General features: G+C 35.6%; 1 protein-coding gene across 1 annotated transcript; it reads left to right on the top strand.

Annotated features, from left to right (window-relative positions):
- Nucleotides 1-13,850: 13,850 nt before the first annotated feature.
- On the top strand, nt 13,851-19,463 carry LOC111918961 (kinesin-like protein KIN-14I). The gene is made up of 19 exons (XM_052765987.1): nt 13,851-14,298; nt 14,644-14,810; nt 14,912-15,055; nt 15,151-15,390; nt 15,506-15,574; nt 15,646-15,714; nt 15,825-15,896; nt 15,979-16,107; nt 16,194-16,275; nt 16,356-16,451; nt 16,533-16,706; nt 16,798-16,904; nt 17,125-17,305; nt 17,425-17,584; nt 17,697-17,950; nt 18,039-18,205; nt 18,275-18,454; nt 18,541-18,998; nt 19,074-19,463. Exons 1-19 carry the CDS (start codon nt 14,181-14,183, stop codon nt 19,204-19,206), a joined length of 3,000 nt encoding a protein of 999 aa, XP_052621947.1. The 5' UTR covers nt 13,851-14,180; the 3' UTR covers nt 19,207-19,463.
- The last annotated feature ends 509 nt before the right edge of the window (nt 19,464-19,972 follow it).

The raw sequence follows: 19,972 nt of genomic DNA, 5'->3' as shown, positions 1-19,972 counted from the left end.
AGGTTTCATATATGAACTTTCAAATATTAAACATTGAAATTAAGAATGAAGTCATACAAAATATATCATTATACATAAATGTCATCAAGAGTTTTAAAATAAGTCGATTTATAAATATGATATTTAATTTTAATTTCATATTTTGCAAGGCGTACGTTTGACTTTATGTTGGTGTGACGAGAATCATCTTCCTTAATTTGTACCTAAAAAATTAAGGTGAATAGGAATACAAAATAGATATTACTAAGCATTAATATAAATAATTAAAAAGGGTATGTGGATCTCCTACCACCGGTTAAAGACAACATACATCTTTAGTGGTATCGATTCCTATCTGAAATTGAAGTAGTCATTCTATGTACACCTTGTTTTCTAATTACATAAACAAATATTAGTAACCAAACATAAAAATGTTATCTTTAGGAAAAATATTTTAGTTAACTAACAAATTAAATAATATAAATTTAAGAGTTAGGAGTTTCAAAACATTAACATTTTTATTAATCAATCAATTAAGTAACACATGTTGAAATTTTTACAATCATTATTACAAAACATTTGAAATATTATATTTTAAATGACTTTTGGTTGAAGTGTTTTGACCTCTATTATATATATATATATATATATATATATATATATATATATATATATATATATATATATATATATATATAAGGTTAGGTTATTGTGTTCTAACTATTTATTATGTGCATGTAGGATTGATTGTGGAACAATCATTTTGTTTATTTAAGAAAGTAATTAATGCATATTACATGTTGAAGATATAATGATTAGTAATTAAATATTCAGCATTTAATATGAATTAATTACTTTCTTAATATAACTAAAATGATTGGTCTAGAATCAATCCTACATGCACACAATAGATAGTAGAAATGTAACACCCCAAATTCCAGAGGTGCTATTGAATGACTTAAAGTGTAAATTAAGGAAAGGGACTCGACGAGTAGGCATGCTTACTCGCCGAGTCGGAGCGGGATTTGTCGCGGGTTTAAGTGGCCAACTCGCCGAGTCGGCGGCTTGGACTCGACGAGTTGGTGCTGAAGAGAGAAAACCCTAATCCCGGGGGTTGTGCCCTATATAAAGCACATTATAACCCACCATCAGCCTCTTTGCTACCCTTTTGAGATCCAGAAACCCTAAATCGTGAGTGAGAGCCTTTGGAAGCAAATTGGAGCCTAGATGAGTGATTTTGGTGGAAAGGGGCTTGAGGATAAAGAGGCTTGCTGCAAGGAGCGGTGTAGATCCGATATCTACTTCAGTTGGAGCATATATTGGAGGTAATAATCTGTTGTTTGGGCTCTTTTGCATCTAGATCTATTATCATTTGAGATTTGCGGCATTTTTGGTATGATTGAGAGCTATTTCGAGTTAGAGTCTTAGATATGAGGTTGCTACTTCAGATCTAGGCTTGTGATGGTCCAAAATGTCATAAAGCTTATGTCTAAGAGTTGTTGGTGAAGCCCCTTTGTCATAAACCTTAACCCTAGAGTGTTTTGGGCTTATAGCTCCTTGGTTTCACGTAAAGTTTGCAACTTTATATGAGGGTTAGACTATATGGATTGAGAACTGGAGAGACTCGGCGAGTCACATAGGTGTACTCGACGAGTTGTATGAACATTAGCATGGACTCGGCGAGTTGGAAGAACAACTCGGCGAGTCTGTTGAAGATTGCCTTGGACTCGGCGAGTCTGTTCTTGGATTCAACGAGTCTGGTCGCGGAACTCTAACCTCTTCTGGTTAAATCCTCGAATCAGTGAGTCGATGGGTGACTCTGTGAGTTGAGCAGGATGGGACTCGGAGATCGTTGGACTCGACGAGTCTTGGGGTGAATCGGCGAGTTGAGTCGTGTTCTAAGAGTTTTCAGAGTATAAGGACTCGACGATTCAACCGGTTGACTCGGCGAGTAGAGTCAGTTAGGAAGTTGACTTTGGCCTGGACTTTGACTTTGACCTTCAAGGGTGTTATGGTGATTGGTTATTTATGTCAATGGTCCATTGATGGCAATAGGTGTTGGAGTTTGGAGCAGTGCTTCGGGTGTGTGCTTTCGTGGTTCGGTTCTTCATTTCAGGTGAGTTATCCTCACTGTACTTAAGGGTCTAAGGCACCAAGGTCGGCCCTTTGAATTGTTGTTTAGAGCTTGTTATGTTATGTGATGATATGCTTGCTAGTATCCTGGTAGATAGGATAATGATATGAGGATATGACTTGTTAGCTTAGTATCCTAGAGGAATGGATAATTAAGTGATGGCTAGTTCTGTTGGATCAGCGCCCTGTTAGTTGGGTAGTGGTTATTTAGAGACCTGTAGTTGGTCTTGCCTTATGTATGTTAGTAGGAGGTTACCTATGGGTTATGTATATTGAGCAGTAGCAGAGGGTATTCCATCCTGGTAGGATGATAGGGCCCTAGTATGTTGGTTATATAGAGTATTATGTGGTTGCCTGTTATGTGTGCATGTTTGCTAGTGTGGGGCATTCCAACCCGATGGTTGTGGGCCAGGAGTATTCCATCCCGGTAGGATGATTGGACTCATAGTAGGTTGGCATTCCAACCCGATGGTTGAGGGGCCTGGGGTATTCCATCTCGAAGGATGATTGGACCCATAGTAGTAGTAGTTACAGTATGTATAGGGAGTGGGGCATTCCAACCCGATGGTTGCGGGCCAGGAGTATTCCATCCCGGTAGGATGATTGGACTCATATTATGTTGGCATTCCAACTCGATGGTTGATGGGCCTGGGGTATTCCATCTTGTGAGATGATTGGACCCATAGTATTTATTGTTGTACGTATAGGTGTATGGGCATTCCAACCCGATGGTTGTGGGCCGAGAGTATTCCATCCCGGTAGGATGATTGGGCTCATAGTATGTAGGCATTCCAACCCGATGGTTGAGGGCCAGTGGTATTCCAACCGGAAGGTTGATTGGACCCATAGTATGTTGTTCTTTGTTGTATCCATATGTTTATGTGGGTATGGGTACTTTGGGAGAACTCATTAAACTTTCGGGCTTACAGTTGTGGTTTATTGTTTCAGGTTTTTTAGGAGATCGTGGCAAGGCGAAGACATGATCGTACCGCTCCTCATGTTTTATGATTTATGTGATATGGTTATGGAGGATACTTTGATGTTTAAACTATTTTGAAAACAAGATGTATGAACTTAATGGTTTTTGAATGAAATAAAATGTTTTAAATTGGTTGAAATTTTTGATCGTTGCAAGAAACATTTGAACTAACTAACTCTTTCTCTCTCTCTCTCTCTCTCTCTCTCTATATATATATATATATATATATATATATATATATTAAAGAAGGACAATGCTTAGGAATAGTAAAGTTCCTAAGCTTTTGCCAGAATAGGTCCTCTGATTATGGGTAGGGTTGCAGTTATGTCTCCTTTCTTTTAGGGGGTCATTTTATGTCATTTTGTATGTTGTCTGTGGACACGTGTTGTTTTCATTTTATCGACCAATCAGCTTTGGATTTATGTGTATTTCATGTATATGTTACCGAAATTCCTTTTTATCTTTGTTTCTATTTGTGTTCGTCTTCCATTTGTTCTTTCGGTTTCTTATTTTAATCGCAGGTAAAATTCTTCAGCTGTTCTTTTTTTCCCGCTTTTTCAGATTGTTTCGATTTGGTTTTCCCAGTATGTCTGGCCGTCGTAAGCGGGGGTATGTTGATGTTGGATCATCTTCCATCTGGGTTGATATTGGTTCCTCTTCTGTTGGGTCTGAGGTGGTTGTTTACATAATAAATTATTATTTTCGCCATCTATTAAGACATAACGTTTATGCTTACAAATATTATTAACAATAGTCATTGAGTGTTATAATTTAATAAAGTCTTTTGAGTTATAATAATTTAATGGTAAATAAATTTATATGGAATTTGAGGAAGTTTAATATTAAAATAAGTTTTTAATACGATTAAGTGACTTAATTAATTGTTTAATGATCTTAGTAGAACGTTTAATAGTTGTAATTATATAAACATATATCAAGGGATAAACTCATTTCTTTATTTTTAACAATATCTGATGAACTTTTATCACTTTTGATTGATTATTATATAAAAATAACAAATTTTATAATTATGACCTAATTATTTTAAACATGTGTCCTAATATAAAATCATCATACACAATAAGTTTAAAAAATATTTTCACCACTAACCACATATCTTATTATTGTTTTTTTTTGAACGACGGATGCATTAACAACAAAACGAACTAGCATGATGTTTTACAAGGTACAAACATAAAAAGGAAAATTACACCAATCAAACAAACTATGAGAATTAATACATGATCTATATGCTTCATCCAATTGAATGCACTCAATTAGATGTTATCCACCGCTTTCAAAGGAGAATATCTCTCCTTATTAAAAATCAAAGCATTCCGGGCTATCCAAATCCACCATATCACTGTGTAAATCAATGCTAACCTTAACTTGTTTCATTTCTTCCTACAAGACGAGGTGTTCAGCTCCATAAGCAGATCCTCCCTATCATTTTGGGGGGTGGGAGGGTGTGTGTGTGTGGGGGGGGGGGGGGGATGTTGCTCCAGGAACCAAACCAACATCAAATATGAGCAGAATAAATGCACCTGAAAAATACATGATCTACCTCTTGCTCTACAATATTACAAAAGAGACAACCCGTAGAGGCTACGGTAATACTACGAACTTGTAACACTCATAAAAATTGCACCAATTTTAAACATTTTAATTTATTTAAAAGTCATTAAGTTATTACAATTTTTTTTCAAAAGAGTTTAAACATTAGAGTATCCCCAGAACCAGATCACAAAATCATGAAGTATGAGGAGCGGTACGATCACTCCTGCGCCTTGCCACGATCTCCTGAAGTACCTGAAACCAAAACACTACAACTGTAAGCCCGAAAGCTTAGTGAGTTACCCCCAAAATACCAACCACATATAACCATACTCATATCATGTCACAATACAAAACAACCATGCATATCGAGTCTACAGTGTGACTGGTCCGCCCGCACCGGACATTTAGTCCACCTGGTCCACTCTCCGAGCCTCGGCACATCTGGACCGCCCTCTTGGGCCTTTAGCCTATCCGGACCGCTCGTTGGGCCTTCTTTCTATCCGATCCGCCCTAGGTATGTTGGCCTATAACACAAAGTAGGACCCGCCTCAACCCAACTCCAACCAAATAACCATGTGTACATAAACACAGTTAATCACATAACAATCCTCAGCCAAACAAACGAATCTATCAGATCATGCAACATAGCAACATCCTAACCAGGATACCGACCTAATTGGTCGCTAACATAACATTACCCTACATACCAGGATACCGAACTTAACCAGGTCACTAACATAACACCATCCTAAAACCAGGATGCAGATCTAGCAACTCAAAAACATATCAAACAATACCCGGATTCCCATCCGATAAAGGGTCGACCTTGGTGCCTTAGACCCTCTTGATATAGTGAGGATAACTCACCTTGAAACTGCCAAACCGAAACACGAAAGCACAAACCCGAAGCACTGCCTCCAACTTCAACACCTATAATCATCAATGATCCAAAGACATAAATATCCGAAAATTACCATAACACCCCTGAAGGTCAAACAGGTCAAAGTCAAAGTCCTGGCCAAAGTCAACCTTCCCGATTGACTCTACTCGCCGAGTCAACCCGTCGACTCGCCGAGTTCTCAAACTCAGAAAACTCTCACAGCACGACTCAACTCGCCGAGTCACCCCAAGACTCGTCGAGTCCAACGATCTCTGAGTTCCATCCTGCCCAACTCCCTGAGTCGCCAACCGACTCACTAATATGAGGTATTAACCAAAAGAGGTTGGGGTTCTGCGACCTGACTCGCCGAGTCCACAAAAATCTTCAATAGACTCGTCGAGTTGTTCTTCCAACTCGTCGAGGCCATGCTCATCTTCATATGACTCGCCGAGTCCACCCATGTGACTCGTCGAGTCCCTTCGGTCCTTAATCCATACTGAGGCTTTTCGAGCTATGCAGGGGCTCCAAACTGTAGATCCACTCTTCTAGTGCATAACTGCCACTTAAAGTTGTAAACTTTACGTGAAACCAAGGATTTAAAGGTCTAAATCACTCTAGGGCTAGGGTTTAAGACAAAGGGGCTTCACCAACAACTCATTGACTGATGCTTTATGATATTCTAGACCATCACAAGTCTAGATCTAGAGTAGCAACCTCAGATCTAAACTCCAAACCCGAAATAGATCTCAATCATACCAAAATAGCCCCGTATCTCATTCAAGAATAGATCTAGAAGCAACAAAGGCAAGGTAACAACTTATTACCTCCAAGATGTGCCCAAACTACAGTAGATTCTGGATCTACACCACTCTCTTGATGCAATCCCTTTTGATCTTCAAGATTCTTCCACTAGAACACCTTTCAAAGCTTCAATCTCCCTCCAATGGCCTCACACACACGAGCTTAGGGTTTTCTGTCTCTCAAGGGAAATAAGGAGGTTGATAGAAGGACATAAAGTCCTTTAAATAGGGTGCAAACCCTAAGATTAGAGTTTTTCTCATCCCAACACCAACTCGTCGACTCCAGCTTCCGACTCGGCGAGTTGATCACTTAATTCGCGACCCAAACCTGCTCCGACTCGGCGAGTAAGCATACCTACTTGTCGAGTCCCTTCTTCGAAATTACACTTTAAACCCTTAAATCATACTTTTGAAATTCGGGATGTTACAGAACTGCTAAATTAGCAACAACCAGAACTTTATTATGGAGCATACGCCAAACAAAAACAATTTATTTTGATAGTCACCCAACTGATCCATTTGAAATTCTAAGCATCATTGTTTAAGATATTAAATTAATCATCACAAATACCATTTATATTACTTTATATTATTTTATGTATATAAATGTTAGTTCTATATTAGTTTATAAGAAGTCGTCAAAGTAATATGATTTAAGTTCAATAGTATTTTTATAATACTAGTTTGAAATTTCTTATTCATCGACTCTGAGTAATCAATGTAAAAGTTATTAAGAACTTTGATATTTTTTTCTTATTTTATTTGAATATAAGAATAAATTTATATTATAAGTTAAAAGGATATATAGATTTTATTATTCATCACATCTTCAACCATTAATTACTATATTAAACATTAACTTTAGTAGTTGTCTGTATTATTATATTGTTTCAAATAATTATAATAATGTTTTACATTAACATTTAATTTAGTTTACAAAAAATATAATTTCATAGTTAATGACAATAAATTATATATTTTTAGTGATATATATTTGTTATAATCTTGACTATATAAATATATTAATGTGCAACATATAAAGATCGGTATAGTATATAATAATAAGACAAAACTGTAAAAATGGTTCTTGTGGTATGCATTTTTTTTGGATTTTAGTCCAAACCACATTTTTTTTGGATTGGTGGTCATTTTGAGGTAATTTGCTTGTGATTTTTGTCATTTGCTAAATTGAAAAGTCTAAAATACCTTTCTGATATATTTGTTATATGTTTTCTATTTAATTTATAGTTTTATTAGTAAAAAATATGGGGCCCATCTCTCTCTCTCTCTCTCTCTCTGAAAATAAGAAACAACCATCGTTGCCGTCGTGTGTCGTCTCACCGGAGTTCACTTCCGGCAACCTTTGTAGACAAGATCCACACCAAACGACTCCCCTCATTCCCGACATAAAACCCCCAAAGAGAACCACCCAAAACCTCGCCGAAAAACAGGTTTGACAACCACCTACCAGTGTGTTCATCACCATTGCTTTTTTTTCGAGGGACAACACCACCATCACTGGATCAACCACCACCAAGGAAGAGAGTAGAAGGGAAAGAACCACCCACTATCAACCACTAATGTCCGTCATCGTCGCCACCGTCCCTCATCGCTTTACTATTATCACAAGCACCACCTCCTCCAACATTTTTACCGGAATCAGAGTCATCAACATCATCACCTATACTAAAATTAAAGTCGCCACCACCATCTTCGATTTCAGAAATCGATTTCAGTTCTAACATAGTGTCGAAATCAAAAAATTGTTTCTAACATAGTGCTTCCACCAGAAAAATGCAATCATAACTTGAGCATATCATATTAACACACCTGCAATCAAATCTTAAAAAGAATCAAAACATGTTGCCTTGTAGTTGTAGGAGGAACAGGAGCCAACACACACTTACACACACAAGTGTAGAGGACTTTCACTTACTAGGGAGTTGATTTTAGTTTCGATTTCACATATGCACAGTTGCACACATGCTTTCATTGGAGCCCCTCATTTCTCTAAACTGTACTCAAGTTTGTTTCTTGTGAAATTAATATCTTCATGACTGATTATGTGGTCAAGGATGTTAATAGAAGTTCATAGGATGTTAATCAAAACACCAAACCCTCGATTTCTTATCACTAAGCATGAAGACGAAGGGCGGGGGCAGAGATAGAAGGTCTGATGGGGGAAAAACAGGTTGGGGGTTAGGTTTAATATAATATTCTTTACAAGAGAGAGAGAGAGAGAGAGAGAGAGAGAGATGTGGGCCCCTACTTTTATTTTATATATATAAATGCTTATGAGAAAAAATAAAAATGGAAAATAAATATAATAAGAGCAATTTAGTCTTTTCAGTTTAGCGAATGACCAAAATCACAAGCAAACTACTTCAAAAGGACCACAAATCCAAAAAAAATATGGTTTAGACTAAAACCCCAAAAATACATACCGCAGGGACTATTTTTGCAATTTTGTCTAATAATAACATCACTAATGTCTAATAATGATAATACAATGATAACTTTATTTTGTATGAATTAAATAAGTGTAAAAATAGTAGCAACACAAAAATGATGAATTATGATTTTTTATGAATTGATGATTGGACTAAAAATATGTAAAGGATGATATATTTAAGATGATTGGACTAAAAATATTTAACACCACATCTTTAAAAAATTAACATGGGGCGGAGTGGTGAAACTGAAAAGACCATATAATCTACAAGCCTTTTTGACTTCTCTTAGGATTCTCGTCTCTCGACATGACAAGGGACCAAACTAACCCTATAAAGTTACCAACATATCATAAACAATTGATGCTTCTTGCCCACTTCATTTTACTTAATAACTTTTTTTTTTATTCAAAGAAATAGTTAGAGTGTATGTAATTATAATGAAAATAGAGTAAATTACACGAATGGTCCCTATGGTTTAGGGTAATTTGCGTGTTTGGTCCCTAAGTTATTTTTTTAACTCGGAAGGTCCCTATTATTTGTTTTTGTTACGCACTTGGTCTTTGTCTTATCTAAAAAGACTATTTTGCCGTTGATTTTTTTAATTTATTTAAATAAACACACCACCAACCCCACCCCTTCACTTTACCTTACCTACCCTAACATTTGTTCATATTTAAATACTAGTGTTTTTAGCTAAGATAGGGACCAATCACGTAATAAAAACAAACAGTAGGGACCAAGTACGTAACAAAAACAAACAACATGGACTTTCCGAGTTAAAAAAATAAATTAGGGACCAATGACGTAAATTACCCCAAACTATAGGGACCATTCGTGTAATTTACTCCTGAAAATATATAGGACATGTTAAAACAATAGTAGATTGTTAGAGATTCTGAAGATGTGTAATTATAGATTGATTTATATATTTTAAAAAGTTTTCAAGTTAAGGCGCAAGTGAGAGTGAATTTTACGTATGTTTAGTTTTTAGGGACATACGGTAATAATGGAAAACCTTGTAGCCGACGAGCTTCCAAAATAAACACCTACTAGACTGTGGGGTGTGGTAGATGTTTCTCCGGCGGTAGTCCGACGTGGACACCTTTACCAGCGATGAACACCGACCTGTGGTGTGTTTTTGTCGGCAGTATTTTACCAGTGGTAACTATCCATCGATGACAAAAATCATGTCTCTCTCTCTCTCTCTCAACATCACACCTTAAAGTTTTTTTAAAGATGGTAACAATTGCAAAAATATCAACATCACTGAGGTGGAAGTGTGACACCACACCGTTTAGCCTTATCTAATTACTCATCTCTAATGGAGACTTTTTTTCAAAGCTTATTACTATCGACTCTTTTTACTAAACATTTATTACCATTGAATCTTACAACTTATTTATTTAATATTATTTTTTATATTGATCACTTAATATATATTGAGCCGTCGATATACTTCTATATGTTATCGTTTAATCCCATATGACTATATTTCATTTTATCTTTTAAACATATTTTAGTTTTAAATATTTTTTATTTATTTACTAATTAATTATTTCTATTAAATATTTAATGACATTCATTTTAGAACTACAAAGTTATAATGATTATATAATTTTTTTAAATCTATTTTTGACTATTCCATAATAGTTTTTTCCTATTATTTTTTCTGAACGATATTTTGTAGTATATTTCTTTTGAAAAAGATATTTTTTAATATTTTTAATAAATTAAACTATCATGCATGTTTAAAAAGATAAATAATTAAATAAGGGGTTTTTTTATAGACTTTTAGATAGATATGGATTAATTAGTTAACCTTTTATAAAAAAAAATTATTGAAAGAGGTTAACCATTCGAGGAGTTATTTATTTAGTGGTTAAAGTTATGAAATGATGATGTGACAATAGTTTTAAGTCTTAATATAATTTAACCATTATAGATGCTCTTATAAAATAAAAATATTAATTAAATAGTAACCATAGCATAATAATTGTTTTGTCTTTGAGTAATTAACGTAATATATAATGTTAAACTAGATAAATGAGAGAAAATAGGTGTAAAGGAGGTTAAAATGAGTCAATGTAGATATCTGGAAAACAAGATAAAGATAAGATTATGAGCAAACAAAGGAGCTAGGGTGATGGGGGATTTCGAGGGTGGGGAATGAAGGATTCTGGGGCCTGGGTTGTAGGAGGTTTCCCCGTTCATTTAGGCCCCATTGACATCGTTATTAATATATCTTAAAAATTAACTTTCATATAAATTGTTATTCCACCAAATTTGTATATTCTATTAACACCATCATACCTTGTAACACGCCCGAGACACCATGCTTTAGATCTTAGAATACATGTGACAACAAAAGGCAAGTGTTATACTTACAAACCTGGTAAGAACCTATATATCTTCATTTAAGTAACCCATCAATTATCACTTTCATTCAAAATCTATACTCTTCATTTGATGATCTTTAGTTCTTGGTTATCATATTTGAATTCTTGTGTCCCTACTTTTCTTTGTTCCTTTTTTCTATTGTTTAACGTATCAACATGTGATTGTATGATATGGTCGATTAAATAAAACATAACCTCTTGATTGTGAAATTAATTAATGTAGTTAGTTTTAAGAGTGACCATGTTAGACGTATTAGAATATCGAAAATAAATTTTCCTTGAATTATTTATCATCCTAGTAAAAGTGAATTAATCATCATACTAGATTTTCGAAGCTTACTAATGTGTTTGGAGATATATTTCATCTTATTTTTCTACTTGAGCGGTGAGTTAGTCAACCATAGATTCAAGAGAATAGTAGGGACATATAGAATGACAATAAGGATTGATTGTTATATTGAGATTGAACAAGTTTAGATTGTCATTATAAAGATTAGCCTCCATAAACCTCGATGAGGTAATCGTAAGGAGGAGCCAAGACCAATAAGAAACCAGTGTAATTTGTCAAGGTCATCCACAGGGCGACCGATTCCTGATAACTGGTTACAAAATGATCGAAACTTAGAGTTGTATTCAGATATATAAGAGTTACCCTTTTTTAGGCGTCGAAGGAAGTCTCTTAGGGTTTGCATACGTTCATGAGAGTCATGACGATAGGAACGCTCAAGTCTTTGCCATACTTTAGAGGCAGTGGCGAGTCCAATAGTTTCCGTCATGGTTGTTTCAGTCAAGGATGAGTGAATGATAAGGAACATATGCTGATCATCTTCAACCCATTTGGCATAGGCCGGATTAGGAACCGGAGGAGTGGCAGCATCCGTGGAGACGATTGTCTTGGCAGGGATAAGAGGGGTGCCAAGGATGTGATCTGAGAGTTTTTGGTAGGTAAGAAGGGGGGTGAGTTGATTGCACCATATCAAGTAATTTGAGGGGGAAAGTTTCACAATGATCATGTGAAGTATTGTGTTGAGAGAGAGAGAGAGAGTAATATCATAAGAGGAGTCGCCTGTCATGATTGGAGGTGAAGAGAAGGAATCGTAACTCTAAGCTAATACCATATAAAGATTAGCCTCAATAAACCTCGATGAGGTAATCGTGTATGTATGATGTATATATAGTACAATGAATAACAAATACAAACTAAAATACATGGATTATCTTATCTAAACTATACATCATAATATTTGAATATCACTTGAGCTTATCGCTAATAGTCATAAACAAGGTTGTAAAACTTGCTACTCGGTACGTGCTCGACCGACTGCCGAGTAGCGAGTACTCGGGGAGTATTTGGATTCGGTAATTCATGTAGAAATATTTTGAAGGAAATTATATATGTCAAAATCATAAGTTTATTGAAATATATAACAAAATTAGATATATGTAAATACATAAAAACTAAAAACCACATAATGATATCACTTCGTGAATAATTACTGAAAATTTAAGATATATATATGTAGAAATAATTACATGTGTGTGTAAAATGATAAATCATTAAGTATATTATACATATTAATCACCGAGTTGACTGGATTTTACAACACTGCTCGCTTTAGTAAAGAGTCGATCGAGGAGTACTCGGATTTTATAACTCGCCTCAGTAATGGGCCGAGTAGGGAGTACCCGGCCGCGTAATCGACCAACTCAGTGAGTTTTACAACATTGGTCATAAATATCCACAAGGCTACAAAAGACAAATGATTCATGAAGGTGACAAACTATCCAACAATATGGACCAAATTAAATATGAATAATGACATTAGTCAATTTATCAATCGCGACAAGATGGAATTATGATGTTCTAACACTTCAAGCTCATATGTAAGTCCAATCCTAACCACTTGGGTTGTGGTGACTTAGTAAGACATGTAGAAGATACGGTGAATAACCTATTGACCCATGTTCAAATCTTGGTATTATTCAACCATTGTGGCCATGGAGGTTCGTCTGTAGTGACTCTAAGGCATGAAGCAAAGCATCATGTTTGCAGCGGTGATTAGTTGGTGTGCAAAAGTTGGCCCAAAAACCCTTGTTAGGGCTTGTTGTGATTCAAATTTGGTATTCAAGCATTTGATTTTAAGGCAAACATAACATATATCAACAAAATATATACCGAATAAAAAGATATGTCAGGATTGTGTTTGAATCTATTAAGTAATTTTTTTTTTGTTAATTTGATACGTGAAATGTAAATTATAGGGGATTGAGTTTGAAAAAGTCCCCGAGATGGAAATTGAAAATATAATGGTAAAAGATCAAGAAAAAGCACCTTAAATGGTTGATGACCACTTTTGGTATTTCACGTTTAACATCTCCGTTGCAAGCTAGTACTAAAAGTTGGTCTCTCTCTCTTATTATTATTATTATTATTATTATTATTATTATTATTATTACTAAATATTATTATTTTAAATATCATTACATATTTTGATATTTTTATGGCATTTCAAAAATATATTTTTGTTCAAATGGTATTAAGTTTTAATTATTAAGTGGTTTAGGACGGCTGGACCTGGGTTGTAACTTGTAAGATTTAAGTTAGGAATCAGGCCATGAGGCTCGGAACGAGGTACGGGAATAAGCGGGTTTGTATTCAAAGCGAAATGAAAAATATTTTTAGCAAGAAGCATCTGCGTATAAAGCAGAGAGACAGCGAGAAAAAGCAAAAATGGCGAATGTTGTTGTAGCTCTGTATTAGAGAGCAAGCAAGCTTCAAAACCCCACCATTTTCTTCTCTCTTTCTCCATCTCTCTCTCTGTAACACTTTATATATAATTTATATACACATGATTTGTCTATCTTTTTTGTTCCATTCCGATCTTCCCTGCTAAACCCTACCAGTTCTACTGAATTCAACAAGCCTATCTGCTCCAATTTCGGTCGTTTAAGACACAATTTGATGTCGCTGGATTGAATTTTGAAAACTGAAGTCGCTTGAGGATGGCAGCCGAGGGTCCATTGTCGTTTTCGGTAGCATCTGTGATGGAAGATGTTCTTCAACAGCATGATAATCGACCTCGAGATCTGGATTTGGATTCTCGTAGAGCTGAGGAGGCTGGTATGTGTAACCTATCTTTTTTTTTTCTTCCTGCAACTAATTCTTGATCGTGTTAATTCTGAATTCTGGTTCTTCACGTAATATTTTGTGTATAAACACAGACGTAAATATGTTTCTGAAATTACATAATGCTAGTATGAAAGAGAATTTAGGTAAAAAAAATACTAGATCAATTTATTTTTGAATTTGAGCACACAATCAGGGGTGGAGTAGATTGTAGCTTAGGACCTAAGTGATCTCATCCTAAACATTATCTAGGATCTGATTTCTAACGATTGCGAATTCCAATGTATTACATTTAATTTTGAAAAATTGGCTACTAATGACTTCACCTTTTGATTACAGCAACGAGAAGGTATGAAGCCGCTGCTTGGCTGAGAAAAATGATTGGAGTTGTTGGGGCAAGAGAGTTGCCTGCACAGCCTTCTGAGGAAGAATTCAGGCTTGCTTTAAGAAGTGGACTACTTCTCTGTTTAGTGATCAATAAGGTTGATCCAGGAGCTGTGCCTAAGGTCATTTCTCTTGCTTTCCTCCATTTGCGTCTTCATAACCATTCCATGATGATTTCATCTTCTATGATTCTTGAAGCTGATACCAAGCTTGATCATTTCAGGTGGTTGAAAGTCCATGTGATTCAGTTGCTGTGCCTGATGGAGCAGCTTTATCTATATATCAGTGTTTTGAAAACGTGAGAAACTTTCTTGTGGCTGTAGGACAAATGGGACTCCCTACCTTTGAACCATCTGACTTGGAACAGGTAGCTTTTCTTTCTGGGAATTGATATGAGATTTCATTTCAACTTCAAATATATATGCTTGCTCATGACACTGTCAATCTTGTACAAAATTTCAGGGAGGGAAGTCATCTAAAATCGTGAATTGTATTCTAGCACTCAAATCCTACAACGAGTGGAAACAAACAGGTGGCAATGGGTCTTGGAAATTTGGTGGAAATGTGAAAACCATCACATCTGGCAAGAACTTCATACGCAAAAACTCAAACTCAGAACCATTCAAAAACTACTCAAGGAATATGTCAATGCCTGAAACATCCACCAATGTTCAATCTGTTGAAACTGAGAATAGCAAAATGGTAGACAATCTATTCCTGCTGCCTCCTCTCCCCTACCCTTGTTATTAGTTCTTCTTTTTTAATCATAATCAAATGGACATTCTTGATACTTACTGTAATCTTCATTTCAATGCAGCCTAATTCATCATTAAACATGCTTGTTCGTGCAGTTCTATTGGATAAGAAACCTGATGAGGTTCCCATGGTAAGTGTAATTTGTTGCTTTGCAAGTTTGTGTCACCACAGCAACTGATTTCTACTATTCTGCTTGTGTAGCTTGTAGAATCTGTGCTAAGTAAGGTCATGGAAGAGTTTGAGAATCGAATCACTAGTCAAGTTGAATTGGTAAGCTATGTTGTTTCCTAATTTCCTTGCTTGGTGTTTCAAGTAGAAATATAATTGTCTTACAATCAATCATATACTTGCTTGACATTTTGTATATTCTTGATCACCAGAAACTTGCAGCTGCTAAAGATACCACTAATGGAAACATGACTCTTTTAAAAACTACTTCTGGTGATATGAAGGTGATCATATTATATCTTTTATCTGTGTTCTATGTGGTGTGAATATCAAATTTTGACATTTTGCTTTGTTTTCTCAATAAAGTTGAAGACAGAAGACAAAAAGCTTGTGAAAGATCAAAATCTTCATAAGAAGTCGATCTCTGATGAAGAAACGAAAAGAAAACAGCTGAAACTACAATCGGCTTTTGATGTACAGGAAAGAGATATCAAGGTATGATCTAATATATTGTAATGCAGATTCTATCACTTTTATTATGTAAGCTTTTGATATATTCTTGGCATCTCTTGGTTTCACAGGAGCTGAAACAAACTCTTACAATCACAAAAGCTGGGATGCAGTTCATGCAAATGAAATTCCATGAGGAGATTCAGAATCTTGGTAGATTTTTCAACAATTTCCTCTCTCTCTTTTTTTCTTTTTTCCATTCTATCATCATTCTAAAATCTTGTTTGTTTTAGGTCTGCACATTCATGGTCTAGCTAGTGCTGCTTCTGGGTATCATAGAGTTCTTGAGGAAAACCGAAAGCTATATAATCAGGTCCAAGATCTTAAAGGTAACATTGCCAGTTTCTTGAATGTGTTTGCCTTATATAACCTAGTTTTTCATTTATAACTGATTTATTTTCTTTAAATAGGAAATATTAGAGTTTATTGTCGGGTGAGACCCTCTTTAGGAGGACGATCGGATTTCAAGAGTGTTGTGGATAGCATTGAAGAAGGAACAATTACCATTAATACCCCTGCAAAATACGGAAAAGGATCTCGATCATTTAACTTCAACAAAGTATTTGGTCCCTCATCAACCCAAGGTTTGTACTTTGTAGATCTTCCTTCTTCTATTCGTCTCTCAATTCTACATTTTTTTTTCTTGTAATTAATTATTTGCTATACTTTTTGCAGCTGAGGTCTTTGCAGATACTCGACCTTTAATTCGATCTGTTCTCGATGGTTACAATGTCTGTATCTTTGCATATGGTCAAACTGGATCCGGAAAAACACATACAATGGTCAACATACTTTCTGATTTCTATAAATTATACAAGATTGTATCTCATGCAAAATATTTAGATAAGACATGGACCAAACATGTAACAAAAACAAACAGTAGGGACCTTCCGAGTTAAAAAAATAAGTTAGGGACCAAACACGCAAATTACCATAAACCATAGGGACCATTCGTGTAATTTACTCAAATATTTATAATCCTTTTGTTTGCTATTCATCCAGACTGGACCAAAGGATCTTACAGAGACAAGTCAAGGAGTCAACTATCGAGCATTGAGTGATTTGTTTTTTATTGCTGAACAAAGGAAGGATACCCTGCAATACGATGTCTCTGTTCAAATGATTGAGATTTATAATGAGCAAGTTCGGGATCTCCTCGTTACTGAGGGTTTAAACAAAAGATATCCTTTTCATTTAATAAATTTTCTCATCTCATCTCATTCATTAAATGAAATGTTTTCACCGAAATAAAAAAAAAAAAAAAAATTTCTTATTTTCGGGTTCCTTAATGTGATATTACATTAGAAATTCGTAACAATTCACAGAATGGATTCAATGTTCCAGATGCTAGCCTGGTCCACGTGGCATCGATGTATGATGTTATTGATCTGATGAAATTAGGGCACAAAAATCGTGCTGTTGGTGCAACTGCTCTAAATGATCGTAGTAGTCGCTCTCACAGGTTTGCTATTTTAACCAATATACGCACGAAATTGCAATGTGCTTTCTATTTTTTTTATTCTATATATTATATTATATTAATCCGATTAATTTAAAATTTTGATTAATTGCAGCTGTTTGACTGTACATGTCCAAGGGAGAGACGTAACATCTGGAGCTGTTCTACGTGGTTGTATGCATTTGGTTGATTTAGCAGGAAGTGAAAGAGTAGACAAATCTGAAGTGGCTGGAGACAGACTAAAAGAGGCACAACATATCAATAAATCTCTTTCAGCATTAGGCGATGTCATTTCTTCACTTGCTCAAAAGAACGTACATGTGCCTTACAGAAACAGCAAACTCACGCAGTTACTTCAAGATTCACTTGGTAGGCTAAACAAAACAAAACAAAACAAAACATCATCTTTATGAATAAAGCTTTCATTCCCAAATTTAAATTATAAAATTTGGTCCAGGAGGACAAGCAAAGACATTGATGTTTGTTCACATAAGCCCCGAATTGAATGCTGTTGGTGAAACACTTAGTACACTTAAGTTTGCTGAGCGAGTTGCAACTGTTGAACTCGGTGCTGCTCAAGTACATAAAGATACTAGTTCAGATGTGAAAGACCTCAAAGAACAGGTAAAATCACATTTGTTTTTTTTTTTATGGAGTTTATATATATATTTAAATCCATATTTTCCACCTCAGATTGCAAATCTTAAGGCGGCTCTTGCAAAGAAAGAAGGGGATCAGGAACAGAAAGTATCTGGAAGTCCAGGTGGCAAGCAGCTATCATCACGTTCTCCTCCTTACTTAAACGGAGATCCCTACACTGAACCCAAGCCTCGTAGAAAACCACAAACAGATGTAGTAGTACCCAACTTTGAGGTAATCAATGAGTTGTAACGAAACACAAATTAAGATTAAAGAATCATTTTACGAATCTGAAAGTGGATGGATTTATATCTTTATAGATGGATAAAAAAAGTAGGTCGAGGCAGAAGACACAAAGCTTCGATTTGGACGAACTGTTGGCAAATTCACCTCCATGGCCTCCGGTAATAAGTAGTAGCCCTTGTGAGACGACGTATGGAGAAGAAGATGATAGAGACATGATGGGGTCTGCTGATTGGGTTGATAAAGTCATGGTTAACAAGCAAGACGCAGCTGCAGCAGCAGCACGATGTTGGGAAGCAGAAAATAACGGTGGAGTTTACCAATCTTATAATATCGGATTCCAAGGTGTAAATGGTTTTGAGATCGCGACTACTGATGGTGCCGATGAACATGAACTGGACGCCGCCACCAGCGACTCATCTGAGCCGGATCTTCTTTGGCAGTTCAATCATTCAAAACTCCCGATCTTGCCCAATTCCACCGTCTCAAGGCTTAATAATTCCAACGGAAAACCAACAAAGAGCCCAGATCTCAGGTACTTTGTTAATTTTTTAGGAAAATTTTTATTCTTAACCACAACGTCTGTTTCTAACAAGTCAAACATTCGTAGGTCAATGATTCCGAGACTTGGGCCGTCTCCGTCGCGGAAACCGACCGGTCAGGCTCCGGCTCCGCAGCGAGGTGGGAGGCAAGGAGCTGTCGCCGGCGCTGAAATGAAGAGGAAGGCTGGGACAAGGAAGTAGTCAAAGGGGGTAAGTAAAGTAACAGTTCCGATTTCTTTGATTTTTTTGATTTTTTTTTCCCATATAGAGAGTGAGTGAGAGTGATGAGAGGGCTTAACCACGTTTTTTTTATTTTTTTTTTGTTTTCTTTTTTATTGGGCTTTGATGAACTGTTAAAGTGAAACAGTTGTTGTAAATGGGGCAATTATACCAGTTGCTTGTATCTGTTTGCTACAGTGGTTTTGGACATAAAATAGAACCCTATAATTCATGCGATACTTTTTCTTGTCAATGTTGAAGAACCCTATAATTTGTCAATGTGATTTGGTTTGGAATTTGTAATTAAGATGAAATGAAAACGAATCAAGAATCAAATTGACGAAAATGGTTACATGTGCAAATTGCAATGTGGTTCGGTTTCTGTTAAAGAAAAGATGGTGATTTTCGTTGACTTCTTCTGGTTCGGTGCTTTATAAAAAATGTTAAGCCGATCAAACTACTAGATTATAATTTTAACAATATAAAGGATATTATATTAAAAAGTAATTAAAATATTTAATAGTTATATTGTCTCAAAAGTCAAAATTGTTAACGAAATAAATTAGAAAGTTTTGAGATCCTTTTATAGAATTAAACTAAGGTGTTTGTTTTTTCAAACCGAAAACTTCTGAAGTCTACAGACCATATCTGCAACTCTTTATAGCAGAAAACATGGACCAAACGACTGTAGCATATAATAAGAAATATGTTTGTTGATAAGGTGTGATATCTCCTTTCATTACATGTT

Source organism: Lactuca sativa, chromosome 8 (genome assembly GCF_002870075.4).
Source record: "Lactuca sativa cultivar Salinas chromosome 8, Lsat_Salinas_v11, whole genome shotgun sequence".
Classification (NCBI taxonomy): Eukaryota; Viridiplantae; Streptophyta; class Magnoliopsida; order Asterales; family Asteraceae; genus Lactuca; species Lactuca sativa.
The sequence above is the reverse complement of the archived record's forward strand: the minus strand, read 5'-3'. Positions and strand labels throughout refer to the sequence as shown.

Coding starts and splice junctions, on each gene's coding strand:
- LOC111918961 (XM_052765987.1), top strand. CDS start 14,181: ATGGCAGCCGAGGGTCCATTGTCGTTTTCGGTAGCATCTGTGATGGAA. Junction 15,391..15,505: donor AAACTGAGAATAGCAAAATG/GTAGACAATCTA, acceptor ATTTCAATGCAG/CCTAATTCATCATTAAACAT. Junction 16,452..16,532: donor TCAGGTCCAAGATCTTAAAG/GTAACATTGCCA, acceptor TTCTTTAAATAG/GAAATATTAGAGTTTATTGT.